Here is a 23344-nt window from a genome sequence, read left to right on the forward strand (position 1 = left end):
TTTGTAATTAAATAAATAATTGTGAGAAAAAAATAATTATTTAATATATAAAATTTGACATTTTATCTTATTAATTATTTAAATATTTTTCATATTTATTCACTATTTTAACCAAAAAAAACTATTCCTACATTTTTTGTTTGCAAAATATTGAAAATCCAATTAAAGAGCTACTGATAGGAGTTCGTGGGCTCACCCTAGATTCACTTTAATGATGATTTTGTGCGGTCTGCGAGTAAATCATCAATACAAATAATTAAATTGATCAAAAATCAATGCTCATGTAATTAAATCATATTTATGCTTATATAATGAACACTACAAGAAATAATAATTTTTGCGACGTTTTTTTAACGGCGTTTTCGTAAACATCATCTTTATTAATATTTAACGATGTTTTAAAAACGTCGCATATTTATTTAATTAAAACAACACCGTTTTATGATCAAAGGTGTTTAAAAGCACCTCCAAATGCTGTACATCACACGCGCCTATTTTGAATATGAGAATAAAGCTTTGTAAACCCTCAGGTCTTCAGACATAAATATTGAATCCTCTGAACCCTTATCCTCACGTTGCGCCTCTCTCTCAATCCTCTCTAAACCCTTATCCTCACGTCGCCTCTCTCTCAATCCTCTCTAAACATTGAATCTCACATTCAAATCTCACAAATTCACCGATTTCGAAGCTCTACCTCCACCACCATCTGCACCGGCGAGGTAGCGAGGTTCATCGATTCAAATCTCACAGATTCACCGATTTCATATCGATCTGCACCGCCACCGCGATTTCGATTCAGATTGGTCTGCACTGCCACCCCGATTTTGATTCTCTCTCTAGATCTCTCTCTCAGAGATTCATCTTTGATTTCATCTCAGAGCGATTTTGATTTCTCTCTCTCTCTCGATTTCAAAGCTCCACCGCCACCACCATCTATGCAAGCTTCCATGGCTTAGCACCTCATCTTCTTATCTCTTCCACTTTGTATATACATATATATATGTATATTTATCGATTCTCTCATGTACATGCACGTATCTGTATAGACACCGATCGATAATGGAGCAGAGCTTCTTCGATTTGATCTATTTTCTACACTGCCCAGGCCTCACCGAGACATTCCTCGACGTTTTACTCTCCTCAGTCCTGATTTGGCTCGCTATCATGATCAGCCTTGTTATCGGTTGGTTCTAGCGCCCTAGGTGGACCGGTTTTTAACCGCACATCATGTTCGGTTTCTTCTATATAGGTGTGTGTGTACATTAGTACTAACATTCTATGAATTTAGTGAGCAATCATTTTAGTTGTTGAGGTTTTTAATGTAATCTTTGGGATAATAAAGTATTTTTCATTGATTATAGGTCGGCTTCCTAACACAAAGAGGTTGAATTTGGAAGCTGTAGGTGTTGAGCTTGACGAGATGGGAGCCGTAAAGGTTAATAACTTTTTCTTCGTCTTTTATTGCATTTGTTGTTCTTTGATGTGATGATGTGTGTATGGCATTGGCAGTGTTTAAAAAATTATGAACAAGAGTGAGATTGTATTTATGATGGTTTTTTTTTTTTTTTTGGGTTAGTTTTTCAGTGCTACGTGTATCAGAGATGGTTGAGTTTATTTTGGGGGTTTTTCACAGCATTTGCTCACTACTACTTCTCCCTTGTTTGGTTAACAATGTTTTCACCTAGATCTATTATGTCATGGCCTATTTGATGTTGGTGATTCAAAATTGTTTTGCTTGTGAAAAAAATGTATGTACCATGAGAAGTTAACTTCTTTGAGGTTCCCTACCCCTTTCATCTTGTATTTCAGGTGGATGAGTTCTCTCGCACAAACGTTCCTAGCATATGGGCTGTTGGTGATGTCACAAATAGATTGAATCTTACTCCCGTGGCCTTAATGGAAGGCACCTGCTTTTCAGTGTGTGCTCAATTTGTACCCTGATTAGTTATCATCATTGAATTCTCATTTTTTTTTCCGTTATTAATTCATCATTTTTTTAATATGATATAAAAACTTGTATTTACAGCTACAGCTTGCCCCTTGATTGCTATCCGAGGGCGGTAGGAGATGTCGAACTGGCTGAGTTCTACTGACCACTGCATTAGTCTACCTGAGAGTTCTGGTTGCTGCGTGACCTTTTTCAGGGGTTGGTCGGTGAGGACCACTATGGAGTGGGCTTGGAAGTATGGGCGGAGTCGTCTGGAGGCAATGACCAAGGCCAGGGACAGTTTTTCTAATAAGGGATAGTTCGGCTCCGCTCCCCTGAGAGCCCGACTGATGTAATAGACCGGCCGTTGGATTGAGCCATCTTCGCTGAGGAGGGTTGCACTGACTGCGGTGCTCGATACTGCTAAGTAGAGGAAGAGGGGCTCGCCCGTGATTGCTTGTGAAAGAAGGGGAGGATTGGCCATGCATTGCTTTAACTGTTGGAAGGCCTCTTCGGATTCAGCTGTCCATTCAAAAGTCTGCCGAAGAACTCTGAAGAATGGTAAGCACTTATCTGTTGCACGGGAAATGAAGTGGTTGAGGGTCGCCACTCGGCCAGTGAGTCTTTGAACTTCTTTGACCGTCCTAGGTGACTGCATCTCAACCAAGGCCTTGATCTTCTCAGGGTTAGCTTCAATGCCGCACTGACTAACCATAAAACCCAAAAACTTTCCAGATCCTACGCCGAAGGCGCACTTCTCTGGGTTGAGCTTCATCTGGTACTTGCACAAGGTGGCGAAGGTCTCTCGTAAGTCAGTGAGGTGATCGGAGGAATATTTGCTTTTGACTAGCATGTCGTCGACGTAGACTTCCATATTCCGGCCTATTTGGTGATGGAAAACAGTATTAACCAGCCGTTGATAGGTGGCCCCAGCATTCTTCAACCCGAACGGCATTACACAATAGTGGTAGGTACCTCGGTCGGTAATGAATGATGTGTGTTCCCGATCAGATGTGTGCATCAGGATTTGGTTGTACCCAGAGAAGGCATCCATGAAGCTGAGCATTTGATGACCGGTCGTGGCGTCGACCAGCAGATCTATGCGGGGAAGAGGGTAGCTGTCTTTGGGGCAAGCTCAATTCAGGTCAGAGTAATCGACACAGAGTCGTCATTTGCCATTGTGTTTGCGGACGAGGACCACGTTGGACAACCATCTAGGGTAGTCCACATTTTTAATGAATTGGGCCTCGAGGAGCTTGTCAACTTCTGCAGCTATAAGAGTGTTGCGCTCCGGATGGAAAATGCGTTGCTTCTGGCGGTGGGGTCGAAAGTGGGGTTCGATGCTGAGGCGATGGGTTATGAAGGAGGGGTCAATGCCTGGCATGCCTGAATGGGTCCAGGCGAATACATCTCTGTGCTCGGTCAGGAGAGCGGTAAGGTCGGCCTTGGCTTGGGAAGGTAGTTGGCTGCCGATTTTGGCAGTTTTGATTGGGTTGGTGGGATCAATGTTAACTTCAACAAGTTCCTCCATAGGTTCTCCTCTGACCAGCTCGTCCTCGTCTTGGATGTCAAGCCCTTCGATGATCATGGCCTCTTTCAGCTTGACTTCTTTAAGGGAGGCGACATAACACTTCCTGGCCACGGTCTGTTCTCCTTTGACAGTTCTGACGCCGAGGTCAGTAGGAAATTTGATGGCAAGGTGATAGGTGGATGTGATGGCTTAGAAGGCGTTTAGGGTTGTGCGGCCAAGGATGATGTTGTAAGCAGAGGGGCAGTCGACCATAAGGAAGGTGAGCAACTTAGTGGTCTGCCTCGGGTGTTTGCCAATGGTTTTAGGTAGATCGATGGAGCCGATGGAGGTCACACGGTTGCCGGTGAAACCGACCAGAGGGGTTTGGAGAGGAGACAAGCTTTCTTCCCCAATCTTGAGCTGGCGGAAGCAATTAAGGAAGATGATGTCTGAAGAGCTGCCGTTGTCTATGAGAACTCATCTGACCTTGTAGTTGGAGAGGATGGCGGAAATGACAAGGGGGTCATCATGTGGGTAGCGGACTCCTGTACAGTCGGTGTCCGTGAAGGTGATGGGTTCGATCCACTGTCTTGACTGCTTGGAAGGTCGGTCCACCGTCGCCACTGCTTTGTCTGAGCCTTGTCTTATTTTTCTGAGCTCTGCCTTCTGAGCCGAGCGGGATGGTCCCCCGCAAGCAAGGCCGCCTGAAATGGCTCTGATTTCTTCGACTGGTGGAGGGGGATTGCCTGGAGGTCAAGGCTGTGGCGGTGGGCGATCATGGCCTTGGTTAGGTGGGGCTTGGTTCCGGGGTGGTGTATGCCGGCGGTTGTTCCTGGGAAGGTCGGTTCTTTGCCTCTGCTGAGGGCGGGTGTTTGTGAATCGGCTGAGGCGGCCCTAACGTATGAAGGTCTCGATCTGATCTTTGAGGTTAATACACTCCTCGGTAGTATGGCCATGGTCTTGGTGGAAACGGCAGTATTTGGACTGATCTTTTCGATTGGAAGGGTTTCGTGAAAGCAGGGGCCACTTGAGGGGGTAGTCCCGCTGGATCTGATTGAGGACGTGTTCCATGGGAGAGTTGAGTGGTGTGTACCGCTCGAACCGACCGGGCGGTCAGGTCGGAGCTGACCGGTCGGCTCGGTGGGGTCGGTCATTATAGTGGGGTGTTTGCCTATTATACTAGGTGGTCCTAGGTTCTGAGTCTTTCCTCTTGTCTCTGGGGGTCGGATTTTTAGTGATTGGCTCCTGCCGAGCGGCCAGGGAATCTTCAGCATTCATGTACTTCTGGGCTTTGGATAGTAGGGCTACCATGGTGGTTGGAGGGTTTTTGGAGAGGAGAAAAGAAAATCGGACGACCGTAGGCTGGCCATGAAAGCCGTGAGGATGACCTTGTCGTCATTCTTCGCCACTTGAAGGGCTTCGGTGTTGAAGCGGGTGATGAAGCTGCGGAGTAACTCCCTCTCGGTCTGACGAATGTTAAGGAGTTGGGTGGCTGGGCGTCTCTGACGCTGGGCTCCGATAAAATGGCTCAGGAAAGAGTCACTGAGGTGTTGAAAGGTGGAGACGGAGTCCGCCGGTAACTGGCTAAACCACAACCGAGCTGATCCCTTCAGTGTCACGGGGAAAGCTCGGCAGATGATCTCGTCAGGGAAAGCATGAAGGATCATGAGGGTGCGGTAGGTTTCCAGATGGTCAACTGGGTCCGTTGTGCCATCGAAAGAGTCAATGGTAGGCATTTTGAACTTGGCGGGCAATGGTTTGTCCCGGATGGAGGCAACAAAAGGCGAGTTGGCGGTGACCGAGGGCTTGTGCTGAATGTTCTACATGACCCCTTGTAGTTGGAGCTTCATAGCTCAGAGTTCAGCGTCTCAGAGGGGAGTGTTGTCGCCATGGTTGGTCAATGGAGGCTGGACGCTGCTGGCTTCCCCCTCAGGGGCTAGTGCCACGACTGACGGGCGTGAGGGTGGAGGTGGTAGGCTCATATGTGGAGGAGGAAGAGGTTGTAAACCTTCTGGGTTGAGCGGAGGGGGTTATGGAGCAATGTGGACCGGGGTTCTTTATTGGTTGGGTGGAATATTTGGAGGTGGAGCGGGGAGGTTTCTTTGGAGTAAAGCACTGATCAGGGCCTGATTTTGCTCGGCCATGCGGTTAATACTGTTGGTAAGTTCGATGATGTACTGTGGTGGGTTGTTTGGATGGGGAGGGTCTGTTTGATGATCGGCGGTATTATGGTGAGAAGCCATGGATCTAGTCGTGACCATACACCTGGACGGGTGAGAGGAAAAGGTAACGGGAAGAAATGGGGGCTCCGGCGATAGTGAACACAACTAGCGCACAAATAAACCACAACTTCCCACAAACGGCGCCAACTAATGATGCGATTAGTCCTGGGTGGATGGGTCGGGTTAGTCCAAGCTCTTCAAGTTCCGATCTAGGCGGATGATTCCACCAGATGACCTGCAAGCAAGTCCAAAGGGGAACGGGGTAGTCCCCCAGTGAACCCTCCGGCCAGCAAATCAGTAGAGGAAGAAGGAAATATATATATAGAGAGAGAGATAGAAAAGCTTAACCTTCCTCTTGTCTTCGATTCTTGCTTATATCCTTTGGTAATCATTTCACTGTCCCTTGCGACGTGCCCCCTTCCGCCGAAAGCCTGTGCCGTAGCTTACCTTGTTCAGGGTGAGGGGGCTCTGTTCCGACGGGGAGGTGTTGTCGTAATAAATGCTATGATGGGCTACATTAATGGTGATGTGTTGTGGCAATAACTCTGTAGATCTTTGTCTGCTAATGTGGCCTGTGTTTCATCTGCCATGTGCCCGAATGTCATTGGCCCTCCATGCCCAGATGGCCTCCAGCTGTCCTGGGCTTTGCCAGCTGGGTTATGCTATGGGTCCCAAGCGATGGGTTTGGGGTTGTTTGCTGTGGGCTGTAAGCCTTATGGGCCTATCTATGTCATAATACACAAAAAAAACTCCTTAGTGTACTTTTTCTAAACGTAATAATTCAATATAAACTCCAAAAAAATTCTTTAGTATAACATTTTAATGTAACACACAAAAAAACTCTTTGGTATACTTACCCCAAATGTAACGCTCCAATGTAACAAAAAAAAAAAAAAAAAAAACAAACAAAACAAAACCAAAAAAAAGAAAAACAAACAAACAAACTAAATAAATTTCTTAGTGTATTTTTTCCAAACGTAACACTCCAATTTAACACTAAAAAAAAAAAAAAAAGAATATGAGATTTTTCAAACTGTGAGTGTTATGTTTGTAAAAAGTACATTAAGAAGTTTTTTTAATATTTTGTATGTTATATTGGAGTGTTACGTTTGAGATTACACTGATTGAAGTGTTACGTTTGGAAAAAGTACACTAAGGAATTTTTTTTATTTTTTTTAACATTGGAGCGTTACGTTTGGGAAACGTACACCAAAAGATTTTTTTTGAGTGTTACGTTGTTACATTTGAGAAAAGTATAATAATGAATTTTTTAATGTGTTACATTGAAGTATTACGTTATTAGAGTGTTATATTAGAGTTTAGGTTTTTGTTCGTAATGTGTAATTTGTTCTAGAATGAGGGAATATCCTAAACTTCTATAGTGCAAATTGCCTAAATGTGTAATTTTACATTTTGAGAAAATCATTTTTATCCCTAAAAAATTAAACCCAAACATGTAAGTGACTACCTTTTTATGTAGTTTCCATTTTAATGGGACCTTTGGGTTTATAAGAAGAAAAAAAAAGATTAAACCGTTCACAAAATTATATTTTAAAATTTATTGGTGTTTCACCTTTAAAAATAGATGCTTCCACTGCTGGAAATTGAGCTTTTAGTGGCGTTTAAAAAACACCGCTATAGGTATCAAAAACGCCGCCAACTTTTTCACGACGTTTAGTACCAAACGTCGAAGATGCGGCTGTCGCTGTAACTTTATGACGCTTTAAAAGCGTCGCTGTATCAGTATAGGCGGCGTTTTAAAAAAAACGCCGCTAAATGTGCTGCATAATGATACAATGACGTCACTCCACATTTAGCGACGTTTTAAAAACGCCGTGATAGATCTTTTCTATTTTAAAAATATAACCGTTGGTATTCTATAGTAGCGTTTAAAAACACCGTTATAGCTTCATTTTTTTTATAAAAAAAAAATTTGTGCTAATTCTGTGAGATTTAACTAAAAAAAAAACCTTTTATAATGATGAAAAATATACAATATATTGACTAAATTTAGGTAAACATAATACTAGATCAATTCATGCTTCTCAATATGCAAAAATATTTCAATTCCAAGATGAAATAAAGTTAAACTAGTACCTAGTGGTAAGTTAAAAATTATTACAAAACAAATCGGCACAAAAGATGCAATTCAAACTAATTATACATGTAAGTACTATGAAAGCATCCACTAAGAAACAAAAATTCTCGGGTTCTATAAGGAAGATGATGGTCCTCTGTTCACATCTCAGCATTGTTGACACATCTTGTGCGGTCACCTGCCAAGCATTCACCAAAATAGGTGTTAACAAGGACAAATTCAGAGAAGTGAATCCCATTACTGCAATCCCTTAAGTTTATAATCCTTCATATCGTGCATGCTAGGTGACAAAAGATGAAGATATACAAACATCAACGTAGGAAGTATATCCAATACAGTATTCATAAGACTAGGAGAATTTACAAAAATCAAAACTATATTATATACAATGAAGATTGAAATGTATGCATAATTACCTGGAAGCTACCATCACCAATGAAAGCAATCACTCGCTTATTCCGTGCAACCTGTCCATATCCAAGAGTCACACCTACAGCCCAGCCAATTGATCCATATTGCATCTGGAACTCATACATCCATATTACTTCATTGGTTTATTCATTCCTAAGGAGAGTTGTTGTTGTATTTATTGTCTCCAACAATTGACTGAAAACAGAAAAGAAAATAACTAACCATGAGAAAACAGAAAAGGCGGATGTAAGCAATGCCCAACTCATCAATGCACCATCAACTGAGCAGAAAAAAAACTCCCACCTTTTTGACATTCTATGGCAAAAATGCCAAAAAAAGAAAAAAGAAAAAAGAAATGCCTCCCTTCTTCCTTAAAGAGTCTAAACCATAATCAAGAGCTGTCAAGATGTTAACTTATGGTAAATGAATCTTATTCACATTAGCCAAACAAGGAATCAAGAGAAAGAATTTAAAAAAAAAAAAACCCTCTTTCTATGCCTTTATTGTTGCTACTTGTTCATAACAATATTATATCCCACTACAGGCCTTGTGAAAACGGTGAATCACTTACTTATTCACTACTTGGTTGATTCTCGTCTTTGGATGTTCATTGTTGCAATTTTTGGATGTTCATTGTTGCAATTTATGGTTCTACCTTTCCAACACCTGGGACCTGCTCTCCTCCATTAGGTGACGGGCGGGGAATAATGACATTCACCAAGACTCCTAAACATTCACCCAAGTAGAAGAATATTTAGCAGGATTGACATCCATGAATTCATAAAGAAACAATCAGCTGTAAATACAAGTCCTGAAGCAGTAGACATGAGCACAACACAATGGCAACTTTCATTCAAGTACATAATGTGTAATAATAATTGAATAGTTGCTTAATCATAAACATTAATCGGTTGTAGGCTTAAATTCATGATTCATGCCTATATCAATGCAAATTTATGGGCAAATCTATTTTGTAATAGAATCGATGGTGAATTGCACGATTTACAATTCGTTTCACATTTTACAATTCATGAATTTTTGATACTATCAGGTCCGACAAATTCCAAGAAAAGGTCATAATACAATTCTAAGAGTTTAATATAGAAGTGACCAATACCTAATCATAATTTGTTGTTATGTTGGTGATCAAGCTGTTTAATTAGGATATAATAAGATCTAGTCAGACCCAACAGATTCTTAACCTTTTTTCATTTTTTTTTCTCTCAGGAACAAAAAATGTCAAAATTCATCATCTAAGGATGTTTAAAGCTAAAGTGATTTGGACGATGAATTATCTATTGCTATTTTAGTGAAATAAACATGATTTAATATAATATATCAAGCATCAGATCAGTCAAACTCAATGCTTCCACAACTTCTCTTTCTTTTATTTATTTATTTAAATAAGCATTTATTGTTTAAATTAAAGTATTTTAGTTTTAAAAATAAAAGGCTGCCACTTATTTTCTAAGTCTTATTCTACTATATTTAGAGTTTTTAGGTCCATTTTTGACATGTCAAGTGAGAATATGTTCTGATTTTTAAATAATATTATGACTAGTGGGATGTGGACTTGCATCTTTTGCTATGAATGCAATGTCTACATAACAAGATGGTGTAATCAGGTCCTTGTCTAAGCACTTTTGTATAACACATGTCCAAATCATTTTATTTCTTTTTAATTCATAGAGATGATTGTTTAATGGAAGGCATACATTAGAGTGTACACACAAATTTAAAACACAACAGTAACTATTATGGGATGAAACACTCACCAAATTTCTTCTCTTCTTCCCTCATGTCCACTAAAATTTCCTCATAGTCTCCATCATCCATCAGTTCATCAGCAGTAATTAGCTTCATGGTACCCCAAAATGAAACACCATTAGCATGAATAGACAATAATTACTGTAAAGGGGGTTGGCATGGGGAAGAAAAAAGTCGAACTACAGAGGTTACTATTAATCATACCTCAGTCAAGCATAGAACTTTGGTTGGAGTCTCTGCAGTTATTGTGGGTCCTGTCCCTACTCCAGGAAGATTCACACCACCAGCTTGCAAGACCATTTTCTACAAAACAAGTCAGGAATGAAAAATGTATGAGCGATGAAAAGGTAGAAATCGAACAGGAGAGGGAAAATAGCATTATCCCTTACCTGCAAAGCTATATTAGTACCCATGGATCCTTAATTCTCTGCTGTTGAAGCAGCTGAACAACAAACATGCATAAAAGTTGGACAAAGTAAAATGGAAACACATTTCTGATACATTTAAATATAATGCAAAATATAAAATGACAATTCAAAACAGAATCAGAGTAGGTTATTCGAAATACCTTCCTACTTGAGAATATACATGCTCCAACTATAGAGGAGAAAGATAAATAGTCATAAACTTTTGATGATTTTACTTTCACCAAAATTCTCCAATAATCATTATTAAGAATTTAAGCTTGCTAGTGAAAAATATCAGACATTATAGTCATTTAAGTCAAGAATGAAAAAAATAAGAAAATAAAGAAGCCATCATGAAAACAAGGGTAATATTTTTATACCTGTATTTTTTGAGTCATACATGCTGACAAGAGAGTCAGCTAGATTGTAAGCCTCATCTATTATAACGATATCATTCTTTAGATTCACACCAAGTGATTCACGTGATGATTTTGAAAGAAGAGACTGATAGGGAAAAACCACAAGATCAGCTACAAGGACCACGCTTCAGGAGCCCTAATAAGGACAAGTTCTAAATATGAGTTTATAACATTGAATGTGGGTAACAAATTTCCTAATAAGAGAATACGTACAATAAGGTACTAGATATAGTATTTAAGATGTGTACGGCACATATAGAAGGATACGGATACGGTGGAGATAAAGGAAAAAATTATATTTTTTCTATATTTATATCTGCAATGTAAATGAATATTACATCCATAAACAATTAAAAATAAAGAAATGAGTTTACCGTCCTCAACTAGAAAGAAAATGTTCTAGAGATAGAAATGAGTTTTAGACATGAAATCCACGTTGAAGAACAAAATAAAGTCACAAAGGTAATTTGCAGTTGTAAATTGAAAGATACAATTTATAATTGTATTTCTTGGAGATCAGCTGATGATTGGAAGTATATGTACCTGTGTGTCAGGATCTTTCAACTTCACTATAACTTCCGAAATAGCAAGATGGAAAATTTCACACTTATCCTCAGCTAATGACTGAGAAGCGAGTACCCTTTGTTCACAAAGATAGAACGTTTGGCAGAAATCTTCGGGTTGCAATAATTCAATCTCTGAGAATAAGAGAGTAACATAATAGTCCACCAAAGTTATGCACTGCCAAAAAAATATTATAGATGTAAGTCTTCCAATTATCACCATATGTGAAGAAGATGGGCCATTCAAATGAAGGGAACCTACTCATTTTTTATACAAATCAACATGACAAAGATGATAGATCCATTCATGCAAACAGACAGTTTGAATCCCAACACTTGCTGATCAAGATAACCAATCAACTAGTGAAGGCTAAAATCATGTGGTTGCAGATGTTTTTGGTGGCAATCACCGAAAAACATCACTATCTAATAATAACTACCTAGAATGGGTAATTGGGTATTCATTAATTCTATTAGTGTTTACAAATTAGGCATGAGAAACTTGACAGTGCCTAAAGCTCGGGATTATGGTGAACAAACAAGTTTATTCAAATCCAATGGCATTTATGTCAGTTACTACCTTTTGCTCAATAGGGATCAGCCGAGCACAAGTGTTGTGAAGGATATCAATCATCTCCGTCTGAGTCTTGTTGTCCTCGAGGTACTCAATTGCCTTGGCAGCAAACTCTTCACACAGCGTGCACACATTTTCATTCCTTCCAACTTCTTCTGAAGCTTTAATTGTGCCTTCTGATTCCTGGTGATTTATCTGCAACACTGTAGCCAGAAAACATTGATTTATTTGGATATATACTTAAGTATCATGCGCTGCGAACATTAAAATCTTTAAATTATATAAATTTGGAAGAGGAAAAAAGAAAAAAGAGAACTACCTGAAACATCAGATATCACCGTTTCTCTACTAGAGAGTTCGGTTGTCGTTAATTCTCTGGCATCACATGCCCAGCTAGTGCCCAAAACGAAAAGAACAAAGAGTCCAACCGTTGCAACCATGGTGCTTGAGGCAAAAGAAATTCGATTCAACCCAAAAAGCATTGAAAAAAGAAAAACAATATGAAAGGAAAACGCTCAAATCACCAATATGATAAACTTATTGACAGTAATAGCTGAAAGTCACAAAATATCGTAACCCACCATTCTTAGATGATGAATTAATGAACAAAAGGCACAAACCAGGACACATGTTTTCATAATGGTAGGACCAACTCCTAGATGCATACAAATATGAAGAAGTGAATGAAAGCCAAATCATAAGACAATGACTAATATTTACCCAATTTAAAAACTCAATTAATACAAAATTTTCCCAAAATATATTAACCAATAGAAAGTAAAATTAGCAAACTCTATGACTCATCTAGCGCCAGCATTGCAACACGTGAAGTGGACCACTATATCAGCTACCAGCGTAACGAATGACGAATGTCAGCGACCAACCGATAACAAGGCCAGATCCCCTGTTCCCATTTCCTGTGGCCGTTATCACTTATGTACCACACGATTAGATCTGGAGACAATTGAAACAATCAGAAGGTTAATGAAGCAACAATCCACATAGGGTTAACAATAAACGATCCCCGTAAAACATTCTTACAAGAATCTCCCACAGCTCAACAAACATAAATTCAGATGCCAGATTAAAAAACATGAGGGTAGCGCGGTTCCAATGCAATGATCCATTCAGGATCACAACAAAGTATGAATTATCCAGTTCCAAGTGAATGAAGAATTCAAACCTATACGTAGCTGAAGGTTAAGAACTTTATGAAACCCGATATAGAGACAATGATACCTGCATAATCTCAGGTGCATCTGGCCCACACATGGATGCTCCAATAACTTTATCTGTCTCAGAATCAACAACAAGCTTCATAACCTTTTTCTCTTGCCGTCTGTATACATAATTGCGTCAAATGGAATTCCACAGATAATCATGTTTTCTAGAAAAAAAAATCCAATGACTTCAAAGTACTGAACGATTAGGAATCATCAAAAGAAGAAATTCTAAATCCCTTGCCTTGCAAGCCATGACATTACAACAAATTCCTACACCAAAAAGGTAAGTTGTTTCCCTCTAAGCTTATAAAGTTATCTACTAAATTAGATGTCCAATCACATACCCTGAGACAGTGTTCTTCATAGGATTGAACGTTGATGTAAAAATCGAAATATCACCCTTTGCTTGCTCAATAGCCTCTTCTTCACTTAGTCCAACAACACAAAGAGGTGGTATGCTGTAAAACAACAAAAAAACACAAGCTAATCATATATCACAAACAAATTTCAATAAAAAGATAAATAGAATTGGTTCATTAGAAAAATGAAACTACTGGAACAACTTATTTCTATCAAGCTCTGAATATGAATAAAAACTTTAAAACTGCACCAAGAACAATTTTAGCACTTCCATTATACTGATGGATACTCTCAGGTGAATTATATGAGGGAAGAAAAATGAAGCATTTGCTAGAACAGAAGAAACTTTACCAGAATACAGCACAAGGTACATTGCTGTAGTCAGGTTTGGTAGGCTGTCCACCAAAAACAGTTTTCTGCAGGCAAAGCAAAGAATTGAATGATGAATTAATAACGGAAAAAAAAATGAGAATTCAATGATGATAACTAATCAGGGTACAAATTGAGCACACACTGAAAAGCAGGTGCCTTCCATTAAGGCCACGGGAGTAAGATTCAATCTATTTGTGACATCACCAACAGCCCATATGCTAGGAACGTTTGTGCGAGAGAACTCATCCACCTGAAATACAAGATGAAAGGGGTAGGGAACCTCAAAGAAGTTAACTTCTCATGGTACATACATTTTTTTCACAAGCAAAACAATTTTGAATCACCAACATCAAATAGGCCATGACATAATAGATCTAGGTGAAAACATTGTTAACCAAACAAGGGAGAAGTAGTAGTGAGCAAATGCTGTGAAAAACCCCCAAAATAAACTCAACCATCTCTGATACACGTAGCACTGAAAAACTAACCCAAAAAAAAAAAAAAAAACCATCATAAATACAATCTCACTCTTGTTCATAATTTTTTAAACACTGCCAATGCCATACACACATCATCACATCAAAGAACAACAAATGCAATAAAAGACGAAGAAAAAGTTATTAACCTTTACGGCTCCCATCTCGTCAAGCTCAACACCTACAGCTTCCAAATTCAACCTCTTTGTGTTAGGAAGCCGACCTATAATCAATGAAAAATACTTTATTATCCCAAAGATTACATTAAAAACCTCAACAACTAAAATGATTGCTCACTAAATTCATAGAATGTTAGTACTAATGTACACACACACCTATATAGAAGAAACCGAACATGATGTGCGGTTAAAAACCGGTCCACCTAGGGCGCTAGAACCAACCGATAACAAGGCTGATCATGATAGCGAGCCAAATCAGGACTGAGGAGAGTAAAACGTCGAGGAATGTCTCAGTGAGGCCTGGGCAGTGTAGAAAATAGATCAAATCGAAGAAGCTCTGCGCCATTATCGATCGGTGTCTATACAGATACGTGCATGTACATGAGAGAATTGATAAATATACATATATATATGTATATACAAAGTGGAAGAGATAAGAAGATGAGGTGCTAAGCCATGGAAGCTTGCATAGATGGTGGTGGCGGTGGAGCTTTGAAATCGAGAGAGAGAGAGAAATCAAAATCGCTCTGAGATGAAATCAAAGATGAATCTCTGAGAGAGAGATCTAGAGAGAGAATCAAAATCGGGGTGGCAGTGCAGACCAATCTGAATCGAAATCGCGGTGGCGGTGCAGATCGATATGAAATCGGTGAATCTGTGAGATTTGAATCGATGAATCTCGCTACCTCGCCGGTGCAGATGGTGGTGGAGGTAGAGCTTCGAAATCGGTGAATTTGTGAGATTTGAATGTGAGATTCAATGTTTAGAGAGGATTGAGAGAGAGGCGACGTGAGGATAAGGGTTTAGAGAGGATTGAGAGAGAGGCGCAACGTGAGGATAAGGGTTCAGAGGATTCAATATTTATGTCTGAAGACCTGAGGGTTTACAAAGCTTTATTCTCATATTCAAAATAGGCGCGTGTGATGTACAGCATTTGGAGGTGCTTTTAAACACCTTTGATCATAAAACGGTGTTGTTTTAATTAAATAAATATGCAACGTTTTTAAAACATCGTTAAATATTAATAAAGATGATGTTTACGAAAACGCCGTTAAAAAAACGTCGCAAAAATTATTATTTCTTGTAGTGTTCATTATATAAGCATAAATATGATTTAATTACATGAGCATTGATTTTTGATCAATTTAATTATTTGTATTGATGATTTACTCGCAGACCGCACAAAATCATCATTAAAGTGAATCTAGGGTGAGCCCACGAACTCCTATCAGTAGCTCTTTAATTGGATTTTCAATATTTTGCAAACAAAAAATGTAGGAATAGTTTTTTTTGGTTAAAATAGTGAATAAATATGAAAAATATTTAAATAATTAATAAGATAAAATGTCAAATTTTATATATTAAATAATTATTTTTTTCTCACAATTATTTATTTAATTACAAAAAAAATTCCAAACCATCTCAAATACAATTTTTTTCATCTCATAAAATAATTAAAAAGGTAACTAAACTGTACTGCACCATGAAAAATCACTCCAATAAAATTTTGGCAAAACAAGTTGATAATAACATTTTTTTTTCTTTTTAAATATTTTCAAAATAGAATTTTGTTTTAAAATAAAAATGACCATTTTTTATTAAGATTTCATTCAACACAAATTTGTTTTTTTCCGTATTTAGGCCTCGTTTGGGAATATGTTTTTTAATAATTTTTTAGCTTTTTGACTAAAATATGATATAAAAAAAACTAGTATATAAATCCTATTCAGCCGGTGGCACTCCTCAATGTCCAGAGGGGCAATTCTGAGATTTTGACAGTCTCCAGAGGAGTATATCAAGGAAAACAGAGGCAGCCTAGGCATGGCAGTGCACTTCCGAGCAAGACCCGAGCACGCATTGCATTGAGCTCTCTTCCCGAGGAGGTTTACTGTTTTTCCTAGCTTAGTTAGTTTGTTAACTAATTAGGTAATTTGTAATAATTAATTAGCTAGGATAGTTAATTCATTATTCAATTTGTAATATTCTTTCGGTCCCTCCGAGCGAGGGCGAATCTGTAATAAGTGTGGGTGCGTGTGTGTGCATGTCTTCCAATCCCCACTTCTTTCTTCCCTTTTACTTACCTGCTTTGATGGTTAGTAATAGGACATGTTTAATTTAGCATACCTTATGCTATGCATGCGTGCATCCATACATTTGTCTTGCATGCACCGGGCTCGGTACATCATGCTAACTGCATTTGTACTTCAATTCCAAATTGAATACGTGCATCAATTGACTGCATTTCACATGCCATGCTTAGGTTAGCCGAGCCTATTCTAAGTGCATCCTGTGTGTGTTGCATTAGTCAATTCGACATGAACTAGGACCATGCATGTTGGCTAACTAGTTTACTGTTTTGGCACGGAGTACTATGTAAGTATTTTCCTGCTTTAGCATATCGCATGCGTGTGAGTGCTATCATGACGGTATGATTACCATGCAGCTAGATGCCTATGTGATAAACTGTTTGAATGCCTGTGGGTGAAGGTTGGATTGTCTGAGTTGGAAAAACTCGTTGAAATCCGTGTTTTAGTCTACTCGCGAGTAGCAAATTCCAAAGTGTTTTTCAAGACAAACGGATATGCAATGCTTATTTCCAAATTAGGCAATCTAGTCTATACTTGTGTATTGTGCGCATAATATAGTAATTCTAGGCTAATAAATGGAATAAGAACACGTAACGTTTTTAAAACTGGATATCACGGTTAGTAGAGGCCGATCTTCGGATCGGGCGAGAGGGGGTGCTCACAGCTGACCTTCCCCAATCGTACCCAAGCTCCCGAGCCGAGGCAACTTTGGCAATGACGGACATGTGGCCTTTGGCGCAGAGTCAGGGTTTCCTAAATTTCCCCATTAAAAAATATTTAGGTGGCGACTCTATATCTGGCAAAGCAGTCCATGTTTGGCACTTCTTTCAAAAATCTGTTTTTCTCAAAACGATTTGCCGAATTTGGACTCTTTGGTTTAGATTAAGAACCGTGACAATTCGAGAGTCCGAACTGTGGCGAGGGCCCCACGCGGGCGCGTCTACAACCCCCGCTCGCCCGATCAAAGATCGGCCTGTACTAAGCACGATATCTTGTTTTTGAAAACACATGTGTTCTTATTCCGGTGAAACAACTCATTCTTCGGGCACACAGCTCAATTTCGGGCACGCAGCTCATTCTTTGGGCACACAGCTCATTTTCGGGTACACAGCTCATTTTCGGGCACACGACTCATTTTCAGGCACACATGGGCACACAGTTCATTTCGCTTCATTTTGAACATGCAGCTCACACATTTCAATTCTGAACACGCAACTCATGGATTTTCATTTGTACGTAGCTCATTCTAAATTCTGAACACACAGCTCATTCATTTCATTTTGAACATGCAGCTCACACATTTCAATTCTGAACACGCATCTCATAAATTTTCATTTTTGAACACACAGCTCATTCACTTCATTTTGAACACGCAGCTCACACATTTCAATTCTAAACACATAGCTCATGGATTTTCATTTGCACGCAGCTCACACATTTCAATTCTGAACACGCAGCTCATGGATTTTCTAAATTCTGAACACGCAGCTCATAAATTTTCATTTCTGAACACACAGCTCATTCACTTCATTTTGAACACGCAGCTCACACATTTCAATTCTGAACACGCAGCTCATGGATTTTCATTTGCATGCAGCTCATTCTAAATTCTGAACACACAGCTCATTCACTTCATTTTGAACACGCAGCTCACACATTTCAATTCTGAACACGCAGCTCATGGATTTTCATTTGCACGCAGCTCATTCTAAATTCTGAACATGCAACTCATAAAACAACACTGCTTAATCTGAACACACGGCTCATAACACAGTATTCTTTTAATTTTGAACACACAGCTCATTTTGAAGATACAGGATGCGATGACGGAACTTGCAGAAGTTGAAACAAACTCAGATGCTGGACATTTTCCCTTTCTTCTTTTGCTTCAAAGTCTGGAACCTATATAGCTTCAGATAGGTCCTGGTTTTACTGTTCCCACATGACCCAGGTTGAACCCTGCGGTTTTTGAAAGAACAAAATCTTGTTTCGCACAAATGTGGAGAACAGCACGGCACTCTGAGCACAAAACAATTTTTTTTTTTTTTGAAATTATAATGAGAAAAGGGTCTCAACCGGGTATTGAGCCAACGATTGAACACAGTGCACCACGACTCAACAATAAAGAGAAAGACAAGGTAAGACAACTTAAACACATCTATAGACACCCGAAACGACTCAAAACAAGAATTGATACAAACAAAATGACTGACACGACACACAAACGTGTTCCAATTGTAAGAGACCTCTCAGTGCACGAGGAGCCAGTTTCTCCGAGTATTGTTTCCCACCCTTTCTCATTTGTGATTCTCACATCACTCGGCCCTCAGGCTCTGTTTTTCTGAAAAAACCATTTTTCTCACTTTTTTCTCTGAGCGCACATCTCTCTATTCTTCAATCTCTAATTTTTTTATCCCTCCCCTTGGTGGTTGATGGATAAGCAGGAAGTTGTGGGTTCTTGCCTATGGTATTCTATCAGATTCTCATTCTTGTTCACAACAGTGAGTTTCTCCCACAGGGGAGTTGCAATGTGACCAGATGCACAGCAGATTTGCCACTGACATCGGTTGATGGTGCTCTACTGGGGAGTTTGGACGTGATCAGATTTGTCCGGATGAGAGAGTGGAATACCTTGCTCCATTCCAGTTCATGCTTCGCACTTGTCTTGATACCTCGCTGCTCGAAGGATATGAGAGCTTTCAGCCCTTTTCTGTTAGCTTCCGTTGTGCCCTTCTTGGCGAATAGGGTGGCCTTCTGGCAAATGCATTGACAACGGGGGAAAGAACAAGAAGCCTGACTCAACTGTGCCCTTAGTTCATCATTTTGACCAATTTCTTGTTTTGGTTTTCTACTACAACAATTTTGACCAACATGAGAGTTAGATTCACATGCTTGTTCGATTTTTCGATTTAAAATCATGCAAGTCAGGTTATGAGCACTTAAAATTTTCCTTTTTTGGGTCCAAGAAATGGTCCAGGTTTGGAAGAAATGGAATAATGTTTGAGAAAATTAGTCAACCTCAGTAAAAATTCTCAAAAACTATTTTTTTTGCAAATGGCCACTGCTCGACCAACACGGAACTTACTCTTGAGATGCACAACCTCAGATTCGAAGGAAAATTGCCTCTTGTTTGAACGACACTGTATGGCAATGGAAAGTTGCCCCTTGTTTGAATAGCACCGCAACACACTGTAACCAGTTTTCAAGGTGATGATCACAACCAAACTCTTGGATACAGAGAAAACAACGATGATCAGAACCATTACATGGACACAGTCGATTTGGAAGTGTTTGTGGCTAGACTTCAAAATGAAGTTGCCTACGTATCCCAAAAATGGGAATCAAGCCTTACGTAGTTCGGGATTAAGGTACACTCGGGTATTAACCTCTCATTTTGCGCTCTAACTTTTGCCAAGGCTGCCCTTCTGGGTTTTCAACCTTGCGAGCTACGTTCTTCTTTTCTTTTCAATTCTTTTCATTTCTTTTCTACTTTTTTTTTTCATCTTTTCCTTTAATTTTCTTCATTTTTTTTCTTTTTTTTTTTTTCATTCTTTGCATTTTTCTTTTTTTTGTTCTTTTTCTTGCTCTAACTTTTGCCTCGGTCGCCCTTCCGAGTTTTCGGCCCAGCGAGCCTCTCAAGGGTAAAAGTGTAGCTTTGTGCATGTCAAATGGTTTTGAGATCCTAAAGTCATCTGAATCTAAGAGAATTGCTGCTGTTCGCTGACGATGTAGGAGTCCATCCAATGGGGGGCTGAATTTTCCCCTAGTGTTCTGGATAGGAACTCGGTTATCCTTCAGCAATACTTTCTTCTTTCCTCCCTTTTGGGATTTTGCATTCTTGCCGATCTTTGTTAGCTTGAGATACATCGTAATTTTTTTGACTCTTCGAGCACCTTTGCATTTTTGCCCCTAGTTCGAGGGGTGCTTTCGATCTAGTTTTGCAAGCTTCTTTTGACGACATCTGATCTTCTTGATCTGACTTCCCTGTCCCTAGTTCGAGGGTTGCTTCGAATCTGGCCACACAGGCCTCACATTGTAGTTGACTGTTGAACATTCTGAATTCATGTTCAAGGTTTGAAAGTGAGGGGTCGAGTCTTGGGGCTGAGAGTGATTCTAAGCTGCACAATCTCAAGAGCGATTCCACACAGGTCTTCATAGCACCACGCAAAACATTTTTTGAAATCTTTTAAGAAAACGACTAGTCACTCACACTGAAGACAGCGCGGAACCAATTTGGATCAAGCCAGGATCCTTCTCAGTACTCACATTAACAAACATGATCTCATTCATTAAGGGCTTAGCACGCCTCTCTTTCCCTCAATTGATCAAATTTTGCAAATCTCGAGGAATTCCTTCCTTTTCGTTTTTATCACAATATTCAAAAAAAAAAAAAGGTTTGAAAACTTAGGTCAATGCAATGAATTCAAGGCACAGAAAAGACACAGCTTCTAGTCAAATACTTCCATCTCTTTCAGAACTTCTGGCACAACTAGCACAAGGCAGAAGCAAACACAAGAGTGTGAAAATCACTGCTGTTCATTCAAATCTGTTGGCATTACTGGCTCTAAGGTAGAAACAGACTCAAAAGAAAACGAAAAGACAAATACAAAACAAGCAAGTGATGTCCGAGGTAACACCCCCGAAATCACCCGACTCCAACAAAACAGGACTACCTCGGTATAACAAGATAGACCCAACTGACTCAGTTAAAAAAGACTGACTCAATAATAATAATAATAAAAAAACAAGACTGACCCAATACCCAAGTCAGAAAGTACAAAAAACAGCATTCGCAAACGCTCAAAACAGTGCGTGCCATACACCACATCTGAAGTAAACTGAACGTCGCCCGCAGGTGGTTCATCCCCTGATCACAGACTCGTACTATCCCCTAAGTTCACTGATCCAAAGACGATGGACTTTGCTGAGCTTGGTGGGATGATGACCTCGTTGTCAAACAAATCATGTACTTCGTGGCGAAGACGAAAGCAATTGTCGGTGCTGAGACCGGTTTGTTGATGGTACGCACAGTACTGGGTAGTATCATGACCGGGTAGAAGACGACCAGGGAGAGGTTGAGGCTCAAGGGGTTTGAGATGACCTTTTTCAACAAGGATTTGAAGAGCCTTGGACAAGGGCATATAGAGGGCATGGAAGACCTTGCAACCTCGGGGTTGGTACTTCGAGGTTTGTGGATTTTTGCTGGGCGCACTAGCGAAAGGGTTAGCAGGTGCTGGCTTGGTTTGCCGATCCCTTCCGAGTGCAGGATTAGAGCTCAAAGGATTGTTTCTGGTACGATGACCCTTCTCCTGATTTGCCCCTTGACTCAGACTGCTCTCATTCTGAGTGGCAAAAGTGCCATCGACAATCTGTGCAGTAACTGCGATCGCTTGCTGTTTGTTCAGCCCCTTGGCTTTCAAAGCCTCAATAGCCCGCCGAAGGTGTTCATGGGGACCAATGTCCGCCTTAACCTTGTTCTTACCACTGGCCTTCTTCCAATGCAGTTAGTCCTAAGATTGGGGAGCCCTTTGGTATGAAATCCCTGGTAGGCGATGTGGTTGATGATGGAGCAAAAACTCCATAGGCTAAATCCGCCACTATTCTCTGAAGATCTCTAATCATCCTCATCAACTCAGAAGTGGTGGGTTCATGGGTTTGAGATGATTGGGATTTCGAGACTGGATGTGTGGTAGGTGCCCTAGATGGGTGTTGCATTTCGACATCGGTCTCACCCTGCATGGCGATTTCCTAGTTTAACATTGCTACCATGGCCACAACTTCTTCCGAACACTGTGCCATCACGGTCTGCTAAGTTTGGACGAAGGTGATGCGACTGGTGACTAACGGATTAGATGAACCAGTAAGCCTTGACTGGCTTTTCTTTAACTTTCCTCAGTGAAGGAAAATACTGGCTGCTCTAAATTGAATCTTTGAACCTTGAAAGAGAAAACAGGCAGCATCTCAGCTCAATTTCACCAGAACAGATATAAGCATAACCGAATAACTATATTCGATCACTGATCACTGCTCTCCAAATTACTGCCCCAAAACTGAATCTGATACCCGCAGATATAACTGATTCTCAAATACCGATGCCCGCAGGCCTGATACCCAGACCTGCAAACCGATACGTGCAACCTGTAGAGACACACTCTAACAGCACATAGCAAGCAAGTGAGAACCAAAAACACCCCTATGGAGGGGTAGGGTTTCCCTGTCCTATTTTGTCAAGAGTTAGGATTTCACTACGCACGCAGCGGTTTCAAACAACCTACAATCGGGTAAGCAACCTGTCCTAGTTTGGCATGGTCACTATGGATTCCGAATATGCACTAGGTCGAATGGTCAAAAAGGGTGCCCCGGTAAAAATCGGGGTTTATGTTCCCATCGTGGCAGAGCCCGTAACCGGTCAGCCTTGTGGCACGCTTCTCAAAGCGAGCATCCGGCAAACCGTTCAAGAATAGCAGATGGCAAACACGGTGTCCTAGGCGCACCAATGCAAATGCAAAGCAAAGAAACACATAAGTGTAATCAAAACAAGATATCATAAGTTCGAGTCAAGTTCTCTAAATCCCCAGCAGAGTCGCCAAAAACTGTAGACGCGCCCGAATGTCCCGGGAGAATGCCGTTTTGTTCATTGGGCTCACTACAGTTCGGACTCAATGTCATGGTTCTTAATCTGATCTCGCATAGTGCAATACGAGATTGATAAATCACCAAAGAGTCCAAATCTGACAAATCGTTTTGAA

At 40.1% G+C, this 23344-nt stretch overlaps 2 protein-coding genes across 2 annotated transcripts; both read right to left on the minus strand.

Moving 5' to 3' along the window:
* Positions 1-11262: 11262 nt before the first annotated feature.
* Positions 11263-12378, minus strand: LOC145794581 (uncharacterized). The gene is made up of 3 exons (XM_082877001.1): positions 12218-12378; positions 11905-12101; positions 11263-11502 (listed from the first exon to the last, which is right to left on the minus strand). The coding sequence occupies exons 1-3, from the start codon at positions 12336-12338 to the stop codon at positions 11278-11280; spliced, it is 543 nt and encodes a 180-aa protein (XP_082733127.1). The 5' UTR covers positions 12339-12378; the 3' UTR covers positions 11263-11277.
* A 977-nt stretch (positions 12379-13355) lies between these two features.
* LOC114267513 (glutathione reductase, chloroplastic-like) lies at positions 13356-14751 on the minus strand. The gene is made up of 4 exons (XM_082877002.1): positions 14665-14751; positions 14479-14552; positions 13996-14103; positions 13356-13897 (listed from the first exon to the last, which is right to left on the minus strand). Exons 1-4 carry the CDS (start codon positions 14684-14686, stop codon positions 13829-13831), a joined length of 273 nt encoding a protein of 90 aa, XP_082733128.1. The 5' UTR covers positions 14687-14751; the 3' UTR covers positions 13356-13828.
* Between the last annotated feature and the right edge of the window lie 8593 nt (positions 14752-23344).

Source organism: Camellia sinensis, chromosome 7 (assembly GCF_055761805.1).
Source record: "Camellia sinensis isolate YWXY chromosome 7, ASM5576180v1, whole genome shotgun sequence".
Classification (NCBI taxonomy): Eukaryota; Viridiplantae; Streptophyta; class Magnoliopsida; order Ericales; family Theaceae; genus Camellia; species Camellia sinensis.